Here is a 19,580-nt window from a genome sequence, read left to right as displayed (position 1 = left end):
TAAGTAGCAGTGCTCTGTTTGAACCTAGACAATCTGATTCCAACCTGTACTCTCTTACCCTCCTTCCCCTATACCCAACAGACTAGCACTTCTCAAAGTGTGTTCCACAGACTCCTGGCAATCTTTGAGCCCCTTTCAGATGATCTGCAGTGTTAAAACTATTTTCAAAATAATACTAAACCTTATTTCCTTTTTTCACTGTGTTGACATTTGCAGTGATGATGGAAAAGCAGTAGTAGGTAGAACAATGAACCAATACTTTTCTTTTTTTTAAATTTTTTTAATGTTTATTTATTTTTGAAGGAGAGAGAGAGAGAGAGAGAGACAGAGCATGAGCAGGGGACGGGCAGAGAGAGAGGGGGACAACAGAATCTGAAGCAGGCTCCAGGCTCTGAGCTGTCAGCACAGAGCACCACGTGGGGCTTGAACCCACAAACCCTGAGATCATGACCTGAGCCAAAGTCAACCAACTGAGCCACCCAGGCACCCCTGAACCAGTACTTTTCAAATTATTAACACATGAGATTACAAAAGTGTACAGGGTTAAAGAGCCATTCAAAGAGCAAGGCAGATCAATGGATTTTAATGTAAGGATATACAATAAGTTAATTTATCTTGTTTCAGGTTCCCCATTGCAACTCATCTTTAAGAAACTACCACTTGTACAGTTTGGATGTATTAATAGAGAATAGTATCCATAATTATGTTAAAAGGCTATTAAAATGTTACTCCCGTTTCAATCTGTATGAGACAAGACCTACTGAATATACTTCAACCAAAAGAACATACACAACAGATTGAATGCAGAAACAGATATGAGACTCTAGCTCTCTATTAAATCAGGTATTATAGAGATTTGCAAAGAAAAAAAAAAAAGTAAAACAATGCTACCATTCTTGCTAAATTATTTTTTGGATACAATTTTTTTCTTAATATGTTTTGTGTTCATATGTAATTGAACATAATAATTGTGTTATTATTTTAAATTAATGAATAAATATTTTATATTTTTCTCAGTTTTAATTTCAATTATGGTATATATTGGTTGAAATAATCCACATAAACAAAAACTCCTTTGGGTCCTTAAAATATTTTCTAAGAGTTTAAAGGCATCCTGAGAACAGAGAGTTTAAGTACATTAAAACTTTAAAGTCTGGGGCCCCTGGGTGGCTCAATCAGTTGAGCATCCAACTTCGGCTCAGGTCATGATCTCATGGTTCATGGGTTTGAGCCTCATGTCGGGCTCTGTGCTGACAGCTCAGAGTCTGGAGCCTGCTTCAGATTCTGTGTCTCCCTCTCTCTCTCTGTCTCCCCACTCTCCCACCCCCCACCTCTCAAAAATAAATAAACATTTTTAAAAAACCTTAAAATTTGAGGATTTCTTAAAAAGGAAATTGTGTCTGGGGCATCTGGGTGGCTCAGTCGGTTGAGTGTCCGACTTCAGCTCAGGTTTTTGATCTCATAGTTCGTGGGTTCAAGCCCCGCGTCAGGCTCTGTGCTGACAGCTCCAAGCCTGGACCTGCTTCAAATTCTGTGTCTCCCTTTCTCTCTGCCCCTCCTTCACTCGCACTCTGTCCCTCTCTCTCTGTCTCAAAAATAAAAAACATTAAAAAAAATTTGTTTAAAAAGGAAATTGTGTCTTACCTATCTTTTATGTCTCAAGTACTTAGTGCACTGTATATCATCAGCAATTATTTGTAAATGAGTGAATGAATAAATAAAAGAAAATGATATCAGTTTCTTCCTCTGCTATGTATTTAGTCTCTATTTAGAATATTCATTGAACGGTATTGTACTTTGTCTCTTTATCTATTGGTCTACTCCATACAATGAGTTCTTCAAGGTCAAGAACTGTCTTTTCTATCTTTGTATTAACCATGTCTACAATAATATCTATCACATTGTAGAAAAGGAATAAATAAGTTCCTTGATTTTTTTTATAATTATGTGAGGAAATCATTCTCCATGATGATTCAAAAACTATTATATTTAAAATGGTGGGTACTTAAAATAAGTTGTATCAAAGAACTGAGAGACCTTTGGCCTGTGGCACTGAGATGTTCACAAGTGAAGCTACATACTCTGAGGATGCCAGGCACAACTTAGAAAGAACAGACCCTCTTCAAATAAGAGCATGTTGCTCTATGCTCCCCCAGAAAAATGTCAGCTCAGGAATCTTCTAGAACTCCAAGGGACAAGTAGGATAGACAGGTAGAGTTCTGCTTTCTAGCAGAGTAGGCACCCCGAAAAATGTATCTAGAAAGATACCACAGAGGAGTCTTTTTACCATGACCAGGTATCAAATTAAAAGGTACTTACTTTATGTCAGGGTACCTGGGTAGCTCAGTTGGTTGAATATCTGACTCTTGATTTTGGCTCAGGTCATGATCTCACACTATGTGAGTTCAAGCTCTGTATCAGGTTCATGCTGAGTATGGAACCTGCTTGGGGTTCTCAATCTCTCTCTCTCTCTCTGCTCCTCTTGCTCTCGTTCTATCTCTTTCAAAATAAATAAACTTAAAAAAAAAAAGGTACTTTACCTATTAAAAAGCCAGTGGCCAGAAGAGGTCCAGTGATTGCTTATAAATGTCAAAGCTGAGAGAATGGTTCCCACAAAATTACAAGGAAATCAATATTTTTGTTTAAATCTTTATTTTAAATAGTCAAGATAATGTCTAAGCTAGGCACCTGATAATTGGCCTTTTTCATAGGTTCCTGAAAATGGTATCTTTTCCTATACTTTACATGAACATAATAAATGGTATTAAGTCACTTCATTTATTAATGAAGAACTTCTATTTTTCCGCACCTAACTAATCTTGTATTTTGAATTTACTAACCTATTAGAAGTTCAGACATCAGAGGTTTCAATATCTACCTGTAAATGGTGATCCCTAGAGGCAACTACCATAGATGTCAGTCTTAAGCCCAAAGCATATGTGGGAAAGCTTCAAAATTGATTTAGCCACATATTAGTGCCACACATCCTGGGTCCTGAGGTAGGAGATGAGAACACAAAGCAGAAAAAGGCATGGTCTCAACCCAGAAGCATTTCAAACTCTAGCAGTTTAACCAGTTGTGGAAAGTAATATCACTGGATCCATGGCTTTTGTGAAAAGATCCCATATATTTTCTAACCATGACATATTATCATAAAAATGAAGTGTGAAGTTTTATGTATGTGGATTCACATTTTCAGGAACTATAGAGCTTGCAATTTAACAATAGTTTACAAATTCTTTATAAAGGAAATGACCATCGTGCCATCATTTGTATTATGTAAATACAGATTTCTATACACATGGAGCTGCGCCCCATTCATAGGGAATATGTTCCAGATTGCTTTGAATCCTGTAAATATTTTGCCAATGATGGATGGAAAGGAAACTTTATTTCTGAAACAAACTTCTGTCATCAACAGTCCATATTTCTCCACAAAATTTTTCCCCCATCAACAATAGAAAAAATAAAATGATGCTTTCTTAGAAGCTAATAACTTTTAATTAACTCTCCAACTACTTTCTAGATCTAAATGCCTAGACCAGAGGAATTGTTAAAATCTTTCCCTTCTGAAAAGAGTTTTGGGCCTTATCTCCAAAGGTCTATGATAGGCAGCAACAGTGACCGAAAAGAGCCAAGACTCTCAAAGTGATATTGGATTAGGGATTTTTACAGTTAAACACACCTCTAAAATAAATTCTTTATTTAGATAAGCATTCTAGCAACAAGACACAGGCTACTACTTCAATATTGGCAGGGAGGATTCTTATTAAAGACTTTACCATTTGAGGTTCCTCAAAACTTATCTGTAATCCTTGCTCCGCTGGCACTTGAGATGGCTTGTGACCGTACTCTTTCCCCATTAAAGATGTATCCTTGAAGAAGAAAAAGAAAAAAATTTAAATAATGACAGTTTTTAAAATCATTGAACTATATTATTCAATGCAGCAAAATTCTACTCATTTAATGAGTGGGGAATAAATACAAGCTAATCAAGGGGCGCCTGGGTGGCGCAGTCGGTTAAGCGTCCGACTTCAGCCAGGTCACGATCTCGCGGTCCGTGAGTTCGAGCCCCGCGTCAGGCTCTGGGCTGATGGCTCGGAGCCTGGAGCCTGTTTCCGATTCTGTGTCTCCCTCTCTCTCTGCCCCTCTCCCGTTCATGCTCTGTCTCTCTCTGTCCCAAAAATAAATAAAAAACGTTGAAAAAAAAAATTAAAAAAAAAAAAATACAAGCTAATCAATACTATGCAGTAAATGAGAAATATAAAACAAAAGACACGATAAAAATATTTTGTCTATTATTCTGACTTCTCGGCTTTTTAAATTATTGGCATCTGTAGGTATATCATCAGATTTAATAAGACAATTGAGTAAAGGTAGAGATACTGTAAAACACGGCTATTAAATGGCTGCACAAGAAAGATAAAATCAAAACAAAAATTTAATCTAATCAAAAGCAAGAAGGAGTATGATTATACTTAAAATTTCAATAAGTATAACTGCTAGTATCATTTTTATCACTACTAATGCTAATTGCTATGATATAGTCTCTATTCAGCTGAAGTGGTAAGAAGACAGTCCACCACAACGTCTAACAATGAATAGTAATAAAGAGACCCAGCTCCTGCCCAAACTGTAAAGTCACAGACCAGGTATCAACAGGCAAGTTATTTTGCTCCCCTTAACCTCAGTTTTATCCTCTTTAAAACAGGCATTTGACCATATGACTTTTGACACCCCCTTTCTCCTCCAGATTTTTAGTACATTCACTATAAACCTCAGAAGGGTCACACATTGGTAGTGGTGCTAAATCAGCTCTAGAGTAATGGCTTCTTAGGACTTTAATAACATTTTAAAATAATGCTGGAAAAGATGAAGCTGATCTTCAAGTAGCTTAATGGACTTTTAGAACAAACTCCATCACTTTTGAAAGGAAAACAACAAAATCTCATATTCTACAATGTAAAATGCACAGTATTCAGCACTCAATCAAATTTGACCAGTCTCATGGAGAAGCATGAATATGTGACACTTAAAAGAAGAAAAATTAGAAAAAGAGTCAGAAATGATAGATATGTTGGAATTAGTGGATAAGGATCTTGAAATTTCCAATATAAATATAAAATGCTCAAATATATAAGAGGAGCATAAGATATAAAAAAAAAAAAAAAAGAATTGGGCACCTGGGTGGCTCAGTCAATTAAGCATCTAACTCTTGGTTTTGGCTCAGGTCATGATCCCATGGCTCAAGAGGGAGCCCCATGTAGGGCTGTGTGCTGACAGTGTGGAGCCTGCTTGGGATTCTCTCTCTCCCTATTTCAGCCCCTCCCCCACTCTCTCTCTGCCCTTCCCATGCTCACTTGGTCTCTCAAAATAAATAAATAAGCTTTAAAAAAACAGAATCAAATGGAATGTCTAGATAAAACACATTATCTAAAATAAAAATTTCACTGAGTGGCATTAATAGCAGAGAAGACATTGCAGGAAGATAATATTTGTTAACTTGAAGACATAGAAACAACACAAATGAACCACAGAGAGAAATAAAAACTGAAAGAAAATTAATACCCAGTCTAACATAATCTTTCATTAGAGTTCCAGAAAAGGGAGTGTGAAGGGAGCAGAAAATATTTGTACAGAAAAAAATGGCCAAAAGTTTCCAAATTTGATAACAACTATAAACACTTGATGCAAAAATTTCCATGAATTTCAAGCAGAAACACACAAAGAATACTATGCCAAGCACATTATAGTCAAAATGAAGAAAACTAGTAATAAAGCAAAAAATCTCATCAGCATCCAGAGAAACATTAAGTACAAAGAAACAAATAATTAGTGGTAACAATTACCACAAACTAACATTGCAGGCTTCCTATCAGAATTATGCAGACTGGAAGACAATGAAGCAACATATTTAGAGTACCTGTACTGAAAGAAAACACTGTCTACATAATATTCTATAACCAGCAAAATTATCTTTCAAAACCAAAGGTGAAATACTTCAGCAAACTAAAGGTGAAAGAATTCATTGCCATCAAACCTGCATTACAAGAAATGTTAAAGGAAATACTTTGAGCAGACGGAAAATGGTATCAGGTCAAACTTTGAATGCACACAATGGAAATAAGTAGTAGAATGATTTAAAATGTGTGTAAAATAAAAAGAGACATTTTTCTCTTTTAAAATTTTTTTAAATATAATGAATGGTTTAAATAAAATTAGTAATGTATTGTTTTATAACATATATAGATATGAAGTATGCATTAATGATAGCACAATGATGGGAGAAGGGAAAAGAAGTATTCTTCTGTAAGTTTCTTATACCATATGTGAAACATTATATTATCTATAGGGATAATTTAAATATGCACATTGTAAAATCCATTAGCACCTACAATAAAACAATAAAACAAAGAGGTAAATAAACTAATTAAGTAGTACAAAATACCATAAAATGCTTTAAAAATAATTAAAAGAAGGCAGGTAAAGAGGAGGAAAAAAACAATAAACAAATGTGGCATATAGAAACCAAATAGCAAGATAGTAAACATAAACCCAACCATATCAATAATTCTATGTAAATGGTTCTAAATACTCCAGTTAAAAGACAAAGATTGTCACGGCAGAGAAAAAGAAGACCCTACTATATGATTGCTATAGGAAACCTACTTTAAGTATAAAGATATAAATAAGTTAAAAGTAAAAGGATTAAGGGGGTTATAACACACAAACATTAATCATAAGAAAACTGGAGTGGTGTATTAATATCAGACAAAGTAGACGTCACTTCAAAACAAGAAATGTTAGCAAGAAAAAGAAGATAATTTCATAATAATACAAGAGTTAAGTTCCTCAGAAAATATGAAATTACGCACTAATGACAATGCTTCAAAGGACATTGAAAAAAACTAACAAAACTGAAAAGAGAACTAGAAAATTTCATTATTATATTTGGGAATTTCAAACCAACACTATCTGGCCCCTGAGATTTAGCTTTTTATAAATATACTAACTAAACAGGAAATGTAAAATGTGAAATCCTACAAAAATTTCTTTACAATATTTTAGGTTTATAAATGTAACATTAAAGTATAAAACCCTGACAATAATGAACACCAAATTCAGGATATCATTCACACCTGAGGAGGAAGAGAATTATTGGAATTGGAAACAGGTACAAAGGGGGCCTCTACTTTACTTGTAATTTCCTATTTATTTAAACAATCTGAAGTGAGTATGACAAAAAGAGTAAATTTTGAAAAATCTGGTGAGTACTTTTTCTACAATTGAAAATATTTTATAATAAAGAAATTTCTAAACACATTTCATGTAGGTAATGTAACAATGTCAAAGATGGATTAAAAATATCTTAATAAAGAAAACTAGGGATGCATGGGTGGCTCAGTCAGTTAAGCATCCAATTTCAGCTCAGGTCACAATCTTATGGTTCACAAGTTTGACAGTTCTGTTCTCAGTCTTGGGCTGACAGCTCAGAGCCTGGAGCCTGCTTCAGATTCCGTGTCTCCCTCTCTCCCTGCCTCTCCCCTGCTCATGCTTTCTCTCACAAAAAATAAAAATAAAAATAAATAAAAAATAAAAAAAGAGAAACCTATAGTTTACCTTACTTGTGAACATAAATGGGAAAAAAATCCCAATTAAAATATTTTCAAATGAAACTAATCATCATATTTAGAAACAATAAATCTTGACTAAGGAAATTCTTCCCAGAACTACATGGAAAATTCATTGCTAGTTCATAAGATTAACAGATTAACATGGAAATTCATATGATTAACTCAGTAACTGCTGAGGATGACCATCAATAAAATTCAACACCTATATCTGAGTAAAAAGTAACTAGAAACAAAAAAACTTAAACCCCACGGGAGATATTTGCAGATTCCTGCACCAAACATATTTCAAAATAAAACATTAGATAGATGAGGCCTAATGCAACAAGTAAAGAAACACCACATGTATAAATAACATAGAGTAGAAGACCAAAAAGTTACTATTAGTAGATTATGTGACCATATATTTCATGGAAAAAAGAAAATTAACTGAAAAACTAGTAGGCCAAAGCATATCTAATAAATTCAATAAATAAAATTTCATACCAGCAATAACCACTTAAGATCCCATTTTTAAAATAAAAATAAGCAAATAATATAAGCAATAAAATGCATGAATCTCAAAAACATTACGCTTAGCAGAAAAAGCCAGGTTAAAATGGTATCAGAAAAGCCAAAAATAGCATCCATCTCCAAACCACCCAATAAAGTAAATATAAAGACAAAAATATATGAAAACTTAAAAGTATTTGTCAAATTAAAGTCCAATGCCTGGGCTTTTTCTTTTTTTTTCTATGGGTCATACTTCCTTGTTTATTTGTATGCCTCATAATTGATTGTTGAAAGGCTTATAGCAACCCAGGGAGCACTTTTTAATGATGACTAATCACAGTAAGAACAGTGAGTATGTTTAGTGTTTTAACTTGCCCTATTCCCATAATCTGGAAATAAGCAGTAGTCTTGAAAAATAAAGATAACAATAAAATAAATATTTTAGTAACTCTCAGCCATAAGAATGTCTATCAGTTGTTTATGGTCAGTCTCAGCCTATCAATAGTGATGCTATTAACTGGAAATACCTGTGGGCAACTACCTGGGCTCATACTATTTGTGGTGAGCCCTCGGAGACATTTCCCCAACCACAGCAAATGTTGTGGCTGGATCAGCACGTGCTGTTCTTATTATCACTACAACACATACCCCAGCAACAACTACCAGGGAACTTTGAAAAGACAAGGTTTATCACTTATGAGTTCTAAAGGGTACATGGCATACCAAGGAGCACACAGTGAGTTTGTTAGGAGAAGGAGGGAGAGGAATGGGACATGGACCTGGGGTTCTGACTTTATTAGAGTTGAAGTGGGATGCCCAGGGTTTACCAGATTCACTATTTATTGGTGAATTTAAAACACAAGTGTGGGAATTAAAGCACAGGAAAGAAAACACAGGCAGGTAGTCAAAGGATTATCCAGGTCAACCAGAACTTTCCAAAAAAGGGAAACTTCATGGTTGGGGCAGCCTGGCTCTTTATCTAGTTGTGTAGTTGACACACATTCAAGATGGATGTCTTTTAAATGAATGCCTTAGCGATCAAAACCTGAATGTCAGGCACTTACATTACAATCAAAAAAGCTAATTGTCAGGTGCCTACACTACATTGATTTGCACACCATAGGCTGTGCACATTCTCTGAAAAGACTAGAAGTCCTAAGTTTTCACCTCCGACTGACACTGAGGCTCTAGGCAAGCTGAAAGTTAGAACTAACTCAGGGTTGTAAATTGTCTGCCTGAGGACTGAGGTATGTCCCAACACACAAAAGAGCCCCTCCGAAAATCTGAGACACATTGGTTCCAGGCATTCAAGAAAATCTATATTCAATCATTACCTGACCACTAAGCTAATAAAACAGAGACTTCAGTGGCCACACACAACAGAGAATACAAACTTCACAAAGTTAGTTCAAGAAAGTCACTAATTTTTTTTAATTACAACAAGAAAAACAAGAACAACAATAGGAAATAGCACCATTAACAAACCCTGGGGGGCGAAGTAGGATCTTATTTCCACAATTATCACATTATATTATTTTAAATGTCCAGTTTATAACAACAACCAAAAACAAAAACAAACAAACAAACAAACAAACAAAAAGAGACATGCAAAAAAAACAAGAAATTATGGCTCAACATAGGAAACAAGATATAGAAACCATCCTTTAGGAAGCTCAGACATTGGACCTATTACATAAACACTTTAAATCATCTTTTTAAATACATTAAAAAGCTAAGGAAACCTTGTCAAAGCAACTGAAGAAAAGTATAACAGTAATGTCTCAACAAATTGATAATACCACTAAAAAAGCAGAAGGAAAAAAAATTAAAAATAAAATAAAAAGACAAATAAACCACTAAAACTGACCCAAGAAAAAGCAGAAAAATTTATCAGACCTATAACAAATAGAGAGATTGAATCAGTAATCAAAAACCTTCCTACAAAGAAAAGTCCAGGACCAGATGGCTTCCCTGGTGAACTCTACCAAACATTTTTTTAATCTTTCTTTTTTCATTTAAATGTTAATTTATTTATTTTTGAGAGAGAGTGAGAGAGAACAAGTTGGGAAGGAGCAGAGAGAGAAAGAGAGCACAAGCCAGGGAGGGGCAGAGAGAGGAGACACAGGATCCAAAGCAGCCTCCAGACCAAGCTGTAAGCACAGAGCCCGATGCTGGGCTCAAATGGTGAGATCAGGACCTTAGCCAAAGTCAGGCACTTAACCTTAACTGACTGAGCCACCCAGGTACCCCTCTACCAAACATTTAAAGAAAAATTAACATCAATCCTTCTCAAACTTTTCCAAAATATAAAAGAGGAAGGAAAACTTTGTAACTAATTCTATAATTCTAATACCAAAACCAGATAAAGACACTGCAAGAAAAGAAAACTATAGACCATTTTCCTTATGAGTGTAGATGCAAAAATCCTGAATAAAGTACTAGCAAACTGAGCCAGGAGCAAACTATGATGACATGGTCAAGTGAGTTTTATCCTAAGAATTCAAGATGGTTAAGGGGCACCTGGGTGGCTCAGTCAGTTAAGCATCCAACTTAGGCTCAGGTCATGATCTCACAGTTCATGAGTTTGAGCCCTGGGTCAGGCTCTGTGCTGACAACTTAGAGCCTGGAACCTGCTTTGGATTCTGTGTCTCCTTCTCTGCAGCTCCCCCACTTGCTCTCTCTCTCTCTCTCTTTCTCCCTCTCTCTCTCTCAAAAATAAACATTAAAAAATTTTTTAAAAGAATTCAAGATGGTTAAATACATGAAAATCAATCAATATAAAATATCTCTTGAACAGAATGAAGGGAAAATGAATAGACATTTCTCCAAAGAAGACATGCAAATAGCCAAAAGCACTTGAAAAGATATTCAAAATCTTTAATCATTAGGAAAACACAAATCAAAATCACAATACCACTTCACACTCACCAGGATGGCTATAATAGAAAAAAAAGACAATAACATGAGTTGGTGAGAAAGTGCAGAAATTGAAACTTGTACATTGCTGGTGGGGACGCAAATGATGCAGTCACTGTGAAACAGTTTGATGGTTACCTAAAACTTAAACATAGAATTACCATATAATCTAGCATTTCTGCTTTTATGAATATTCCTAAAAGAATTGAAAGCAGGTATTCAAACAGACATCTGTACATCGATTTCATAGTAACACTATTCACAATAGCCAAAAGGTGGCAACAACCTGATATCCATCAACTGATGAATGGATGAAAAAATGTGGCACATACATACAAATGGAATATTATTCAGCCAAAAAATAAAAAATGAAGCACTGATGCATGCTATAGCATGGATGGGCCTCAAAAACAGTATGCTAATTGAAAGAAGCCAAACATAAAGGCCATACATATATTGTATGACAGCATTTATATGAAAAATCCAGACTAGATAAATCCATAGAGTCAAAAAGCCAACTAATGGTTGCCAGGCACTGAAAGCAAAGTGGGGAGAGCAGTAGATGGGGGGGTGACTGCTTAATGTGTGTGAGTTAACCTTTCAGGTGAGGAAATTGTTTGGGAACCAAATGGAGTTAATGAGTCTATATTGTGAATATACTAGGTTTCCATTGAATTGTTCACTTTAAGATGGGTTAATTTTATGTTATGTGAATTTCACTTCAATGTAAAAAGAAAAGTGATTAGTATGATAAGGACTTGGAGATATCCTCTGCTCATTTGACATTTTTACTAACAGTAAAATGTATACTTGATAGTTATAAGACATTGTCCTATGACAAAAGGACTTATTTTTGTTTGTATTATAATACATTCATAGAATATATTATAGAAAAATTCACATGTGACATTTAAAAAAGACCTGTAATGTAAAAAATAACCATTTATTGACAATAATTTTGCTAGTGTTAGATTAAATTCTAGCAACAGAGACACATAATGGATGTGTAAAGAGTAAAAAGCAGTAAAAAAAAAAAATGCTTCCTCTAACCTTAGGAAATATATTAATTAGTAAGTCAAATTTAAAAAATAGTAAAATAGTTGCTTCACTTAATCTCAGGAAATTAATTAATTTATAAGTCAAAAAAAACATAATCATCTTCATGGCAGTCTCAAGTGAAAATTATATGGAAGGCAGTATGATAAGTTGGTTGAACATACATGCTCTGTGATCCAATTGCTTGGATTTAAATCTTGCCTCTGTTACTTTTGGGCAGACATGAACAAAGTACTTAATCTCTCTGGGTCTCAGTTTTATAAAATGGAGATAATAATAGAACATACCTTTCATGTTTATTATAAGGAATAAATGAGATTATACATGAATATAGAAAATATTCTGTACATAATAGCTATTATTATTCACATTAAAATAAAAACAAAATAAGGATGCCTACTGTCACCAACATCATTTGACATTATACTTACAGATTCTAGATATGAAACATAAATAAAACATACAATTATAGGAAATGATTTAACCAAATTACTGTTTTTTGAAGAGGCTATCACTGTATGCCTAGAAAACTCAAAAGAATCTAATGCAAAAGTATTAGAAATGTTATTTAGCAGTTAAATCCATTAACAAAAACCAAATTTAGAAAATGAGAAAAGGGGGGAGCCTGGCTCACTCAGTGAAGCATGTGATTCTTGATCTCAGGGGTGTGCGTTCAAGCCCCACATTGGGCGTGGAGCCTACTTAAAAAAGGAAAAAGGAAAAAAGGAACAAAATCACAAAAGCAACAAAAATATAAACTATCAAAACAGTGCCTTAAGAGTGTGAGGAAAACTAAAAAACTTTATTGAAGATACAAAAGTTGACTTGAATCAGAAATCTTGGATTTGGGACTAAAAAAAAATTGAAAAATTTTAAGAGAAATACAATTACAGTAGTCCCTTCTTATCCACAGGGGATATGTTCCAACATGCCTGAAACCACAGATAGTACCAAACTCTATGTATACTGTGTTTTTTCCTATAAAGACATACCTATGATAAAGTTTAATTTATAAGTTAGGGACAGTAAGAGATTACTAATAATAACTAATAATAAATAGAACAATTATAACAATATACTACAATAAAAGTCATGTATATGTGGTTTCTCTCTCAAAATATCTTACCGTACTGTACTCACCCTTCTTGCAATGATACGGGATGACAAATGTCTATATGACAAGATGAAGTGAGGTGAACGACGGAGGCATTGTGACATAGCGTTAGGCTACTATTGACTTTCTGACAATATGTCAGGAGGAGGATCATCTGGTTCCAGACTGTGGTTGACTGTGGGTAACTGGACCCACAGAAAACAACACCATGGATAAGGGGGAGCTACATGTATTAATGCTATTTTGTCCACCTGGGTCAGAAACTATAATAACTAATATACTTCTACATTTTTCACATGGTCTGTCAGAGTTGAACAAATTTTTTTAACTTTTTTTTAGTTTATTTTTGAGAGACAGAGACAGAACATGAGCAGGGGAGGGGCAGAGAGAGAGGGAGACACAGAATCAGAAGCAGGCTCCAGGCTCTGAGCTATCAGCACAGAGCCTGACACTGGGCTGGAACCCACAAACAATGAGATCATGACCTGAACCGAAGTTGGATGTTTAATCAACTGAGCCACGCAGGCGTCCCTGAACAAATTTTTAAACACCTGAAAATTTATAAAGCTATGAGCAGCCCAGCTTCACAATCCTGGATACATTTTTCATGTGTTTCACAGAGCAGCTTCGACCTCTCGTGTCTACCTTAGAGTCCAGAATGTCAGAGCCGGAAGGAACTTGAAAGATCAGTGAAGTCTGAAGGAAGCGCAGATTTCAGCCACTGAAACCAGAGCTCGGAGCCCCAAAGTGTGCTGTGTAGTATTCAAAACAAACAGAGCCCACGGTCTTTCCCCTGAACCGCTTCTAGCCGCTGGACTAGCAACAGAAGCAGCAGTGTTCCTCTGGCCTGTTAGGCAGAACCTGTGTTCTTTTCAAATCCTCTTTAAAAGAAGAGAGGTGCTGAGCGCAACTTTCCCCCTACTCTTCCTCATGCAATCCAAGTTCTCCCCAGAGGAGGCTGGCTGCAAAGACATGGGCCAAAAGAATGTTTTTAACGGATACTCTTTTAAGATTTCGTCAGCACTTATTCAAGGTGCGCTATCTTTAAATAACTTACTACGAAGTTTAAGTTTCAGAAAGAAGGAAAGAAAAGACATTTTTATAGCCCTAAACTAATACTTGTCCACACAGGTTATTTTCTTGAGAAACAGCCCTGATTTGCATTGACTTTTTCTTGTTTCCCCGCAGGCAAAACCCTGCTGGCATTGGCCTGCAGAATCCTGCTTACGGGACCAAGAATGTGTCAGGGCTGCTTTGCAAACCTTCCCAACCACATTTGACTTTTTTTTTTAATTAAACATTTTACATGATTGTTCTGGATGGCTGGATCATATATTCAGTAAACTGTCAGTTGTAAAAAAATATGATTAAAAAAACCAACTTGAATGGCTACCACATAAATTTAAATATCAAAATTGTTACAGACACTATCTATAACTAACTATGTATGGTATCTTTTCCACAAAGTCCTAACAGAATACAGTCCATGATTTCCACTTTTCATATTACTTTTCTGATAGGTGCCCTATCTCATAAAACTATAGAGTACTTTTAGAAAAAAATTATTGAAGCATTCATGAAAAGTTTGTTTAATCCAGGTCATCTAAAACAGATATAATCAGAAAAATATTTCCAGAATATTATCAAGTAATGCACTATCCCTTACTCCTTAACATTCATACCAGGGAAGGCAACACAAATCTAGGCTTTTCCTTTCAAAAACCTACAGATAAATATGAATGAATATGCCTGCTTCTAGGTTATGGTATCTACTATATCAGATATGATATTCCTCTGAATTAAGCAATAATTATTCAGTGATTTAGGACCAGCTATTGACCAACAGTGTGTTACAGTGCTTTAGGGCCAGGGATCCAAGAGAATTAGAAGGCAAGGTTCTTTTCCTCAAGAAGTTTACAATCTAATTAGGGAAATTAAAATAACAGACTAGAAATAATTTTTTTTAATACAAAGCAATGTACTCAAGCAACCTAATTATTATGTACAGGACCCAAGTTCAACAGGGATTCAGTTTATAGGCAGAGATGAGGATAAGAGTACAAATATCAGAATATGCACCAGTTCCAATTATGCCTCTGAAAAAAAAAAAAAAAAACTGGGGCTGGGAGCAGAGGAAGAGGGAAGGGAGAACAGCGGTTCTCATTTCATATCTTAATATAAGACCACCTGATTAATTATATGCCTGTATCAATTCACGTTGAAAGTTTTTATACCTCTTTTATTTATTTAGCCAACAGGAATTTATAATTCTAAAACTTTCAAGACATAAACTGAAAAAGGATGAAAACATTTTTGTTATGGTTTCTCAGATGACATTAAATCTGAACATTTCTATCAGTTTTTGCTGTCCCTAAAATCAAATAACAAGTTCAATTTATTTTCTTAAATGTTTTCTATTATAAAATCATTCAAAAAATTTAAAACTTACTAAGTTAGCACACACCTAACCTATCCTAATATTCAGCAAAAACATTTGTAGTACCATTCCCAGGTCTTATTAACAAAAAGGCTCTGGGAGCTAGTGTCCAAGATGGTCCCTAGTGATTTCCACCTCCCAGCAGTTCCCTCCACAGTGAATAGGGCTAACTTGTGTAATCAATAATCAGTAAGATATAGCAGAAATGATAGTGTATAGCTATGTCGTAAAAGATACAGCAACTTCCACCTACTCTCTCTTAGATCACTCACCCTAGGAGAAACCAGCTGTCATGTTAACACTCAAGCAATCCTATGAAGAGGTCCACATGATAAGGAATTGAGGTCTCCTACAAATTTCCAGCACTAAATTGCCAGTCTTGGAATTGAAACCTTCCAGCCCCAATCAAGTCTTCAAATTATGGCAGCCCCCAACAAGATCTTGATGACATCCCATGAGAAACCTCAAGCCAGAATCATACACAGAAGTTGCCCCTGGATTTGTGACCCACAGACACTATATGAAATCATAAATGTCCATTACTTTAAGCTGCTAAGGTTTGGGGTGATTGGTTACAAAGAAATAAATAACTGAAAAAAACCCAAAAGGTAAAACTCTAGCTCTTCACATATGTCATGACATTTCCTAGAAAACCTATGATCTCAGAATCACATAACAATTATCATTTATTTAGGTAAGTGTGTGTTTTCTTCCTTATTACCTAGTCTCCATAATTTTTGTTAGCCTTTTTGTTTAAGAAAATCTATTAAAAACTGAAGTACTTTGTGCTAGATTATTAATCAAAACAAAAAGTGTGTGCATTAACAATATATACCAGGAGATACTTAATACACCCTTCTTTGTCCCACGTAATTATTCCACATACATCATGAAATAGTATCATCTAACATTTCATTACATACATCAGCAACTTTAAAAGACACATCCCTTTCACCTCACACCTGTCAGAATGACTAAAATCTTGTGTTGTTACACAAGAAACAACAAGTGTTGACAAGGATGTGGAGAAAGGAGAACCCTTGTGAATGTTGGTGGAAATGCAAACTGGTGCAGCCACTTTGGAAAATAGTACGGAGGTTCTTCAAAGAGTTAAAAATAGAACTACCCTATGATCCAGCAATCTCACTTCTTGGTATTTGCCCAAAGAATACAAAAACACTAATTCAAAGGGATACCTGCACTCCTATGTTTAAAGCAGCATTATTTACAATAGCCAAGATATGGAAGCAGCCCAAGTGTCCATGATTGGTGAATGGATAAAGAAGAGCTGGTATGGATACATACAATGAACTATTATTCAGCCATTAAAAAGAGTGAAATCTTGCCATTTGCAATGACATGAATGGAGCTAGAGAGTATAATACTGAATTAAATAAGTCAGTCAGAAAAAGACAAATACCATATAACTTCACTCATATGTGGAATTTAAGACACAAAACAAATGAGTAAAGGAAAAAATTGAGAGAGAAAGAAACCAAGAAACAGACTCTTAATTATAGAGAACAATCTGATAGTTACCAGAGGGGAGGTGGGTGGGGGGATAGGTGAAGTAGGTGAGTGCACTTGTTGTGATGAGCACAGGGTGATGTATGGAAGTGTTGAATCACTATATCGTACATCTGAAACTAAAATAACACAGTATGTTAACTAACTGGAATTAAAATAAAAATTTGGAAAAAGGACACATCCCGTGAACCAAATGTTAACAGCATTTATGAAGGCTACCAAATCACAGAGAAATAAAGAGCTTACTAGAAGCAAAAGGTGTTATAAGCCCACACCAAGAAATGGTTCCTCGTCCTATTATTAAACAAAGCCAATGAAGGAAATTCTGTAAGTCCTATAACACAGATCTATAAATAATAATATCTACACTATGTTTATAATTTAGGCAGTTTATACATATACACTTTCCTTAGTTAAGATGAAAAATGAGGGGCGCCTGGGTGGCTCAGTCGGTTGAGCGGCCGACTTCAGCTCAGGTCATGATCTCGCGGCCTGTGAGTTCGAGCCCCGCGTCGGGCTCTGTGCTGACAGCTCAGAGCCTGGAGCCTGGTTCAGATTCTGTGTCTCCCTCTCTCTGACCCTCCCCCGTTCATGCTCTGTCTCTCTCTGTCTCAAAAATAAATAAACGTTAAAAAAAAATTTTTTTTTTTAAAAAAGATGAAAAATGACTAATACCACCCATAAAGGAGCCTTCAGTTATCCCTTCTCCATACTAAATTCCAGCTCCTCCAATTTTTTCTTGTATGGATCTGGGAGTAGAAATGATAAATTTTCAGAAGGACCTATAAGAATGTTCTTGAAACCTCCTAATGTCACACATGATTTAATAACATAAATACTTCAATAATAAAATTCATGTCTCTAAGAGAGAGCATATTTTAATTTATACCATTCAACAAATATTTATTTAAAGAATGACTACTAAGTCCAGGGAATTATGCAGGGTGATGTGAGGGATAAAAAATCACAAGATAAATAATCTTGCCTCCAGGTTGTTTATGATCTGATAGAACAGATTCAGCATTCATTTGATCCATCCTACTAAAAATAAAAAGACAAGTAAGACTCGATTCTGATCACTTAGGTATTCACAGCCTGGACAAACATATATATTGGTACATACATAAATAACAATAATACATGGCATAAAAGACACAGAAAGTAAATTTGTAACACAGAGTTGGAGTGAGGAGGGGGCAGATTAAATAGATTTAAAATAGAAGGCAGTATTTCCACAAAATAGGCATAAGAGAAAAGTAGGAGTTAAATGTGCCCAGTGGATACAAAGGGCATTTCATGTGGAGAAAGACTCCTTGGTCAAATTTTCAAGTCCTTTCTCCTCCCCCAGGGCAGGCACAAATATGCCACTTACTGCCAATAGGTAAGGTGAGGATGAAAGGTATCTTCATATTGGTCCCCTCACTCCCTATACCCAGTTCTACTTCCAAGGGATGGTGAGGAACCCTATGGTTTGCTTCTCTAAAATAGCTGTACTGACAGCCAGATTCCAATGTAAAGGGGGAAATCACTCTATTCATTTGGGTTTATATGAAGTTGTGAGAACTTGAACGACATTACCTATGACCTTAATTTCCCTCCTCCCACTTTGCTCATTTCTGAAGCAACAAAGTTTATCTCTGGGTAGAAGCAAACAGCTTATTCAAGTCATGAAGTGGTTTGATCACTGTTCTCAGTTGGGAGCATCAGAAACGGACCCTTTTTCATGTAGATGGTATTGAAAGGCTGGCAAGATCACAGAATCAGTGTGAAAGAAACCAAAGGAGTCACAAGATCAAGAAGCAGGAAACATCATAATAGTGTTATAGCAAGAATAGACTTGTCAGGCTTCCTCATGACACAATGGCTCAAAACAAATCCTTACCATTCCTTTCTTAAGCAGATATGGTATGTTCAGGAAGTTTTAAAAGTGTAGTGGATATGGGACACCTGGGTGGCTCAGTTGGTTAAGTGTCCAACTCTTGATTTTGGCTCAGGTCATGATCTCATGGTTGGTGAGTTCAAGTTGACAGCACAGAGCCTGCTTGAGATTCTCTCTCTCTCTCTCTCTCTCTCTCTCAATCTCAATCTCTCTCTCTGCCTCTCCCTCTCTCCCCTCTCAAAATAAATAAATAAACATTTTTTAAAAAGTGTAGTGGATGGCTGGTGTGTCAAATCACATTAACGGCTTCAATTCTTCACTTCTCACTCTACCTACACACTTTGCTATGTAACTTTTCAGTTTTTCCATCAAGAAGCAAAGTATATTTTCCTATGTCTTGACTCTTAATTCATCTATGTGATTTGCTTTGGCCAATAAAATGAGGCAGAAGTATTGTGTGCCAATTCTGAATTTAGGGCTCAAGAGTTCTTATATGTTGTTCTCTTGAGCTTCTGCTGTCCCTTTGTG

The 19,580-nt window shown here is 35.5% G+C and overlaps 1 protein-coding gene across 3 annotated transcripts in view; it reads right to left on the bottom strand.

Annotated features, from left to right (window-relative positions):
* Positions 1 to 19,580, bottom strand: part of TTC6 (tetratricopeptide repeat domain 6) — a 200,842-nt gene that overhangs the window by 131,133 nt on the left and 50,129 nt on the right. For all 3 annotated transcript variants that reach the window (XM_019426105.2, XM_053889365.1, XM_053889366.1), the window contains exon 2: positions 3,783 to 3,875. In XM_019426105.2, coding sequence (XP_019281650.2) covers positions 3,783 to 3,863 — 81 coding nt within the window. In that variant the 5' untranslated portion in view covers positions 3,864 to 3,875. The remainder of the gene's footprint in view (positions 1 to 3,782; positions 3,876 to 19,580) is intronic.

The sequence above is a fragment of the Panthera pardus genome, unplaced genomic scaffold (genome assembly GCF_024362965.1).
Source record: "Panthera pardus isolate Hobbes unplaced genomic scaffold, ASM2436296v1 HiC_scaffold_24, whole genome shotgun sequence".
Lineage (NCBI taxonomy): Eukaryota > Metazoa > Chordata > Mammalia > Carnivora > Felidae > Panthera > Panthera pardus.
This window is presented reverse-complemented; position numbering and strand designations above follow the sequence as displayed.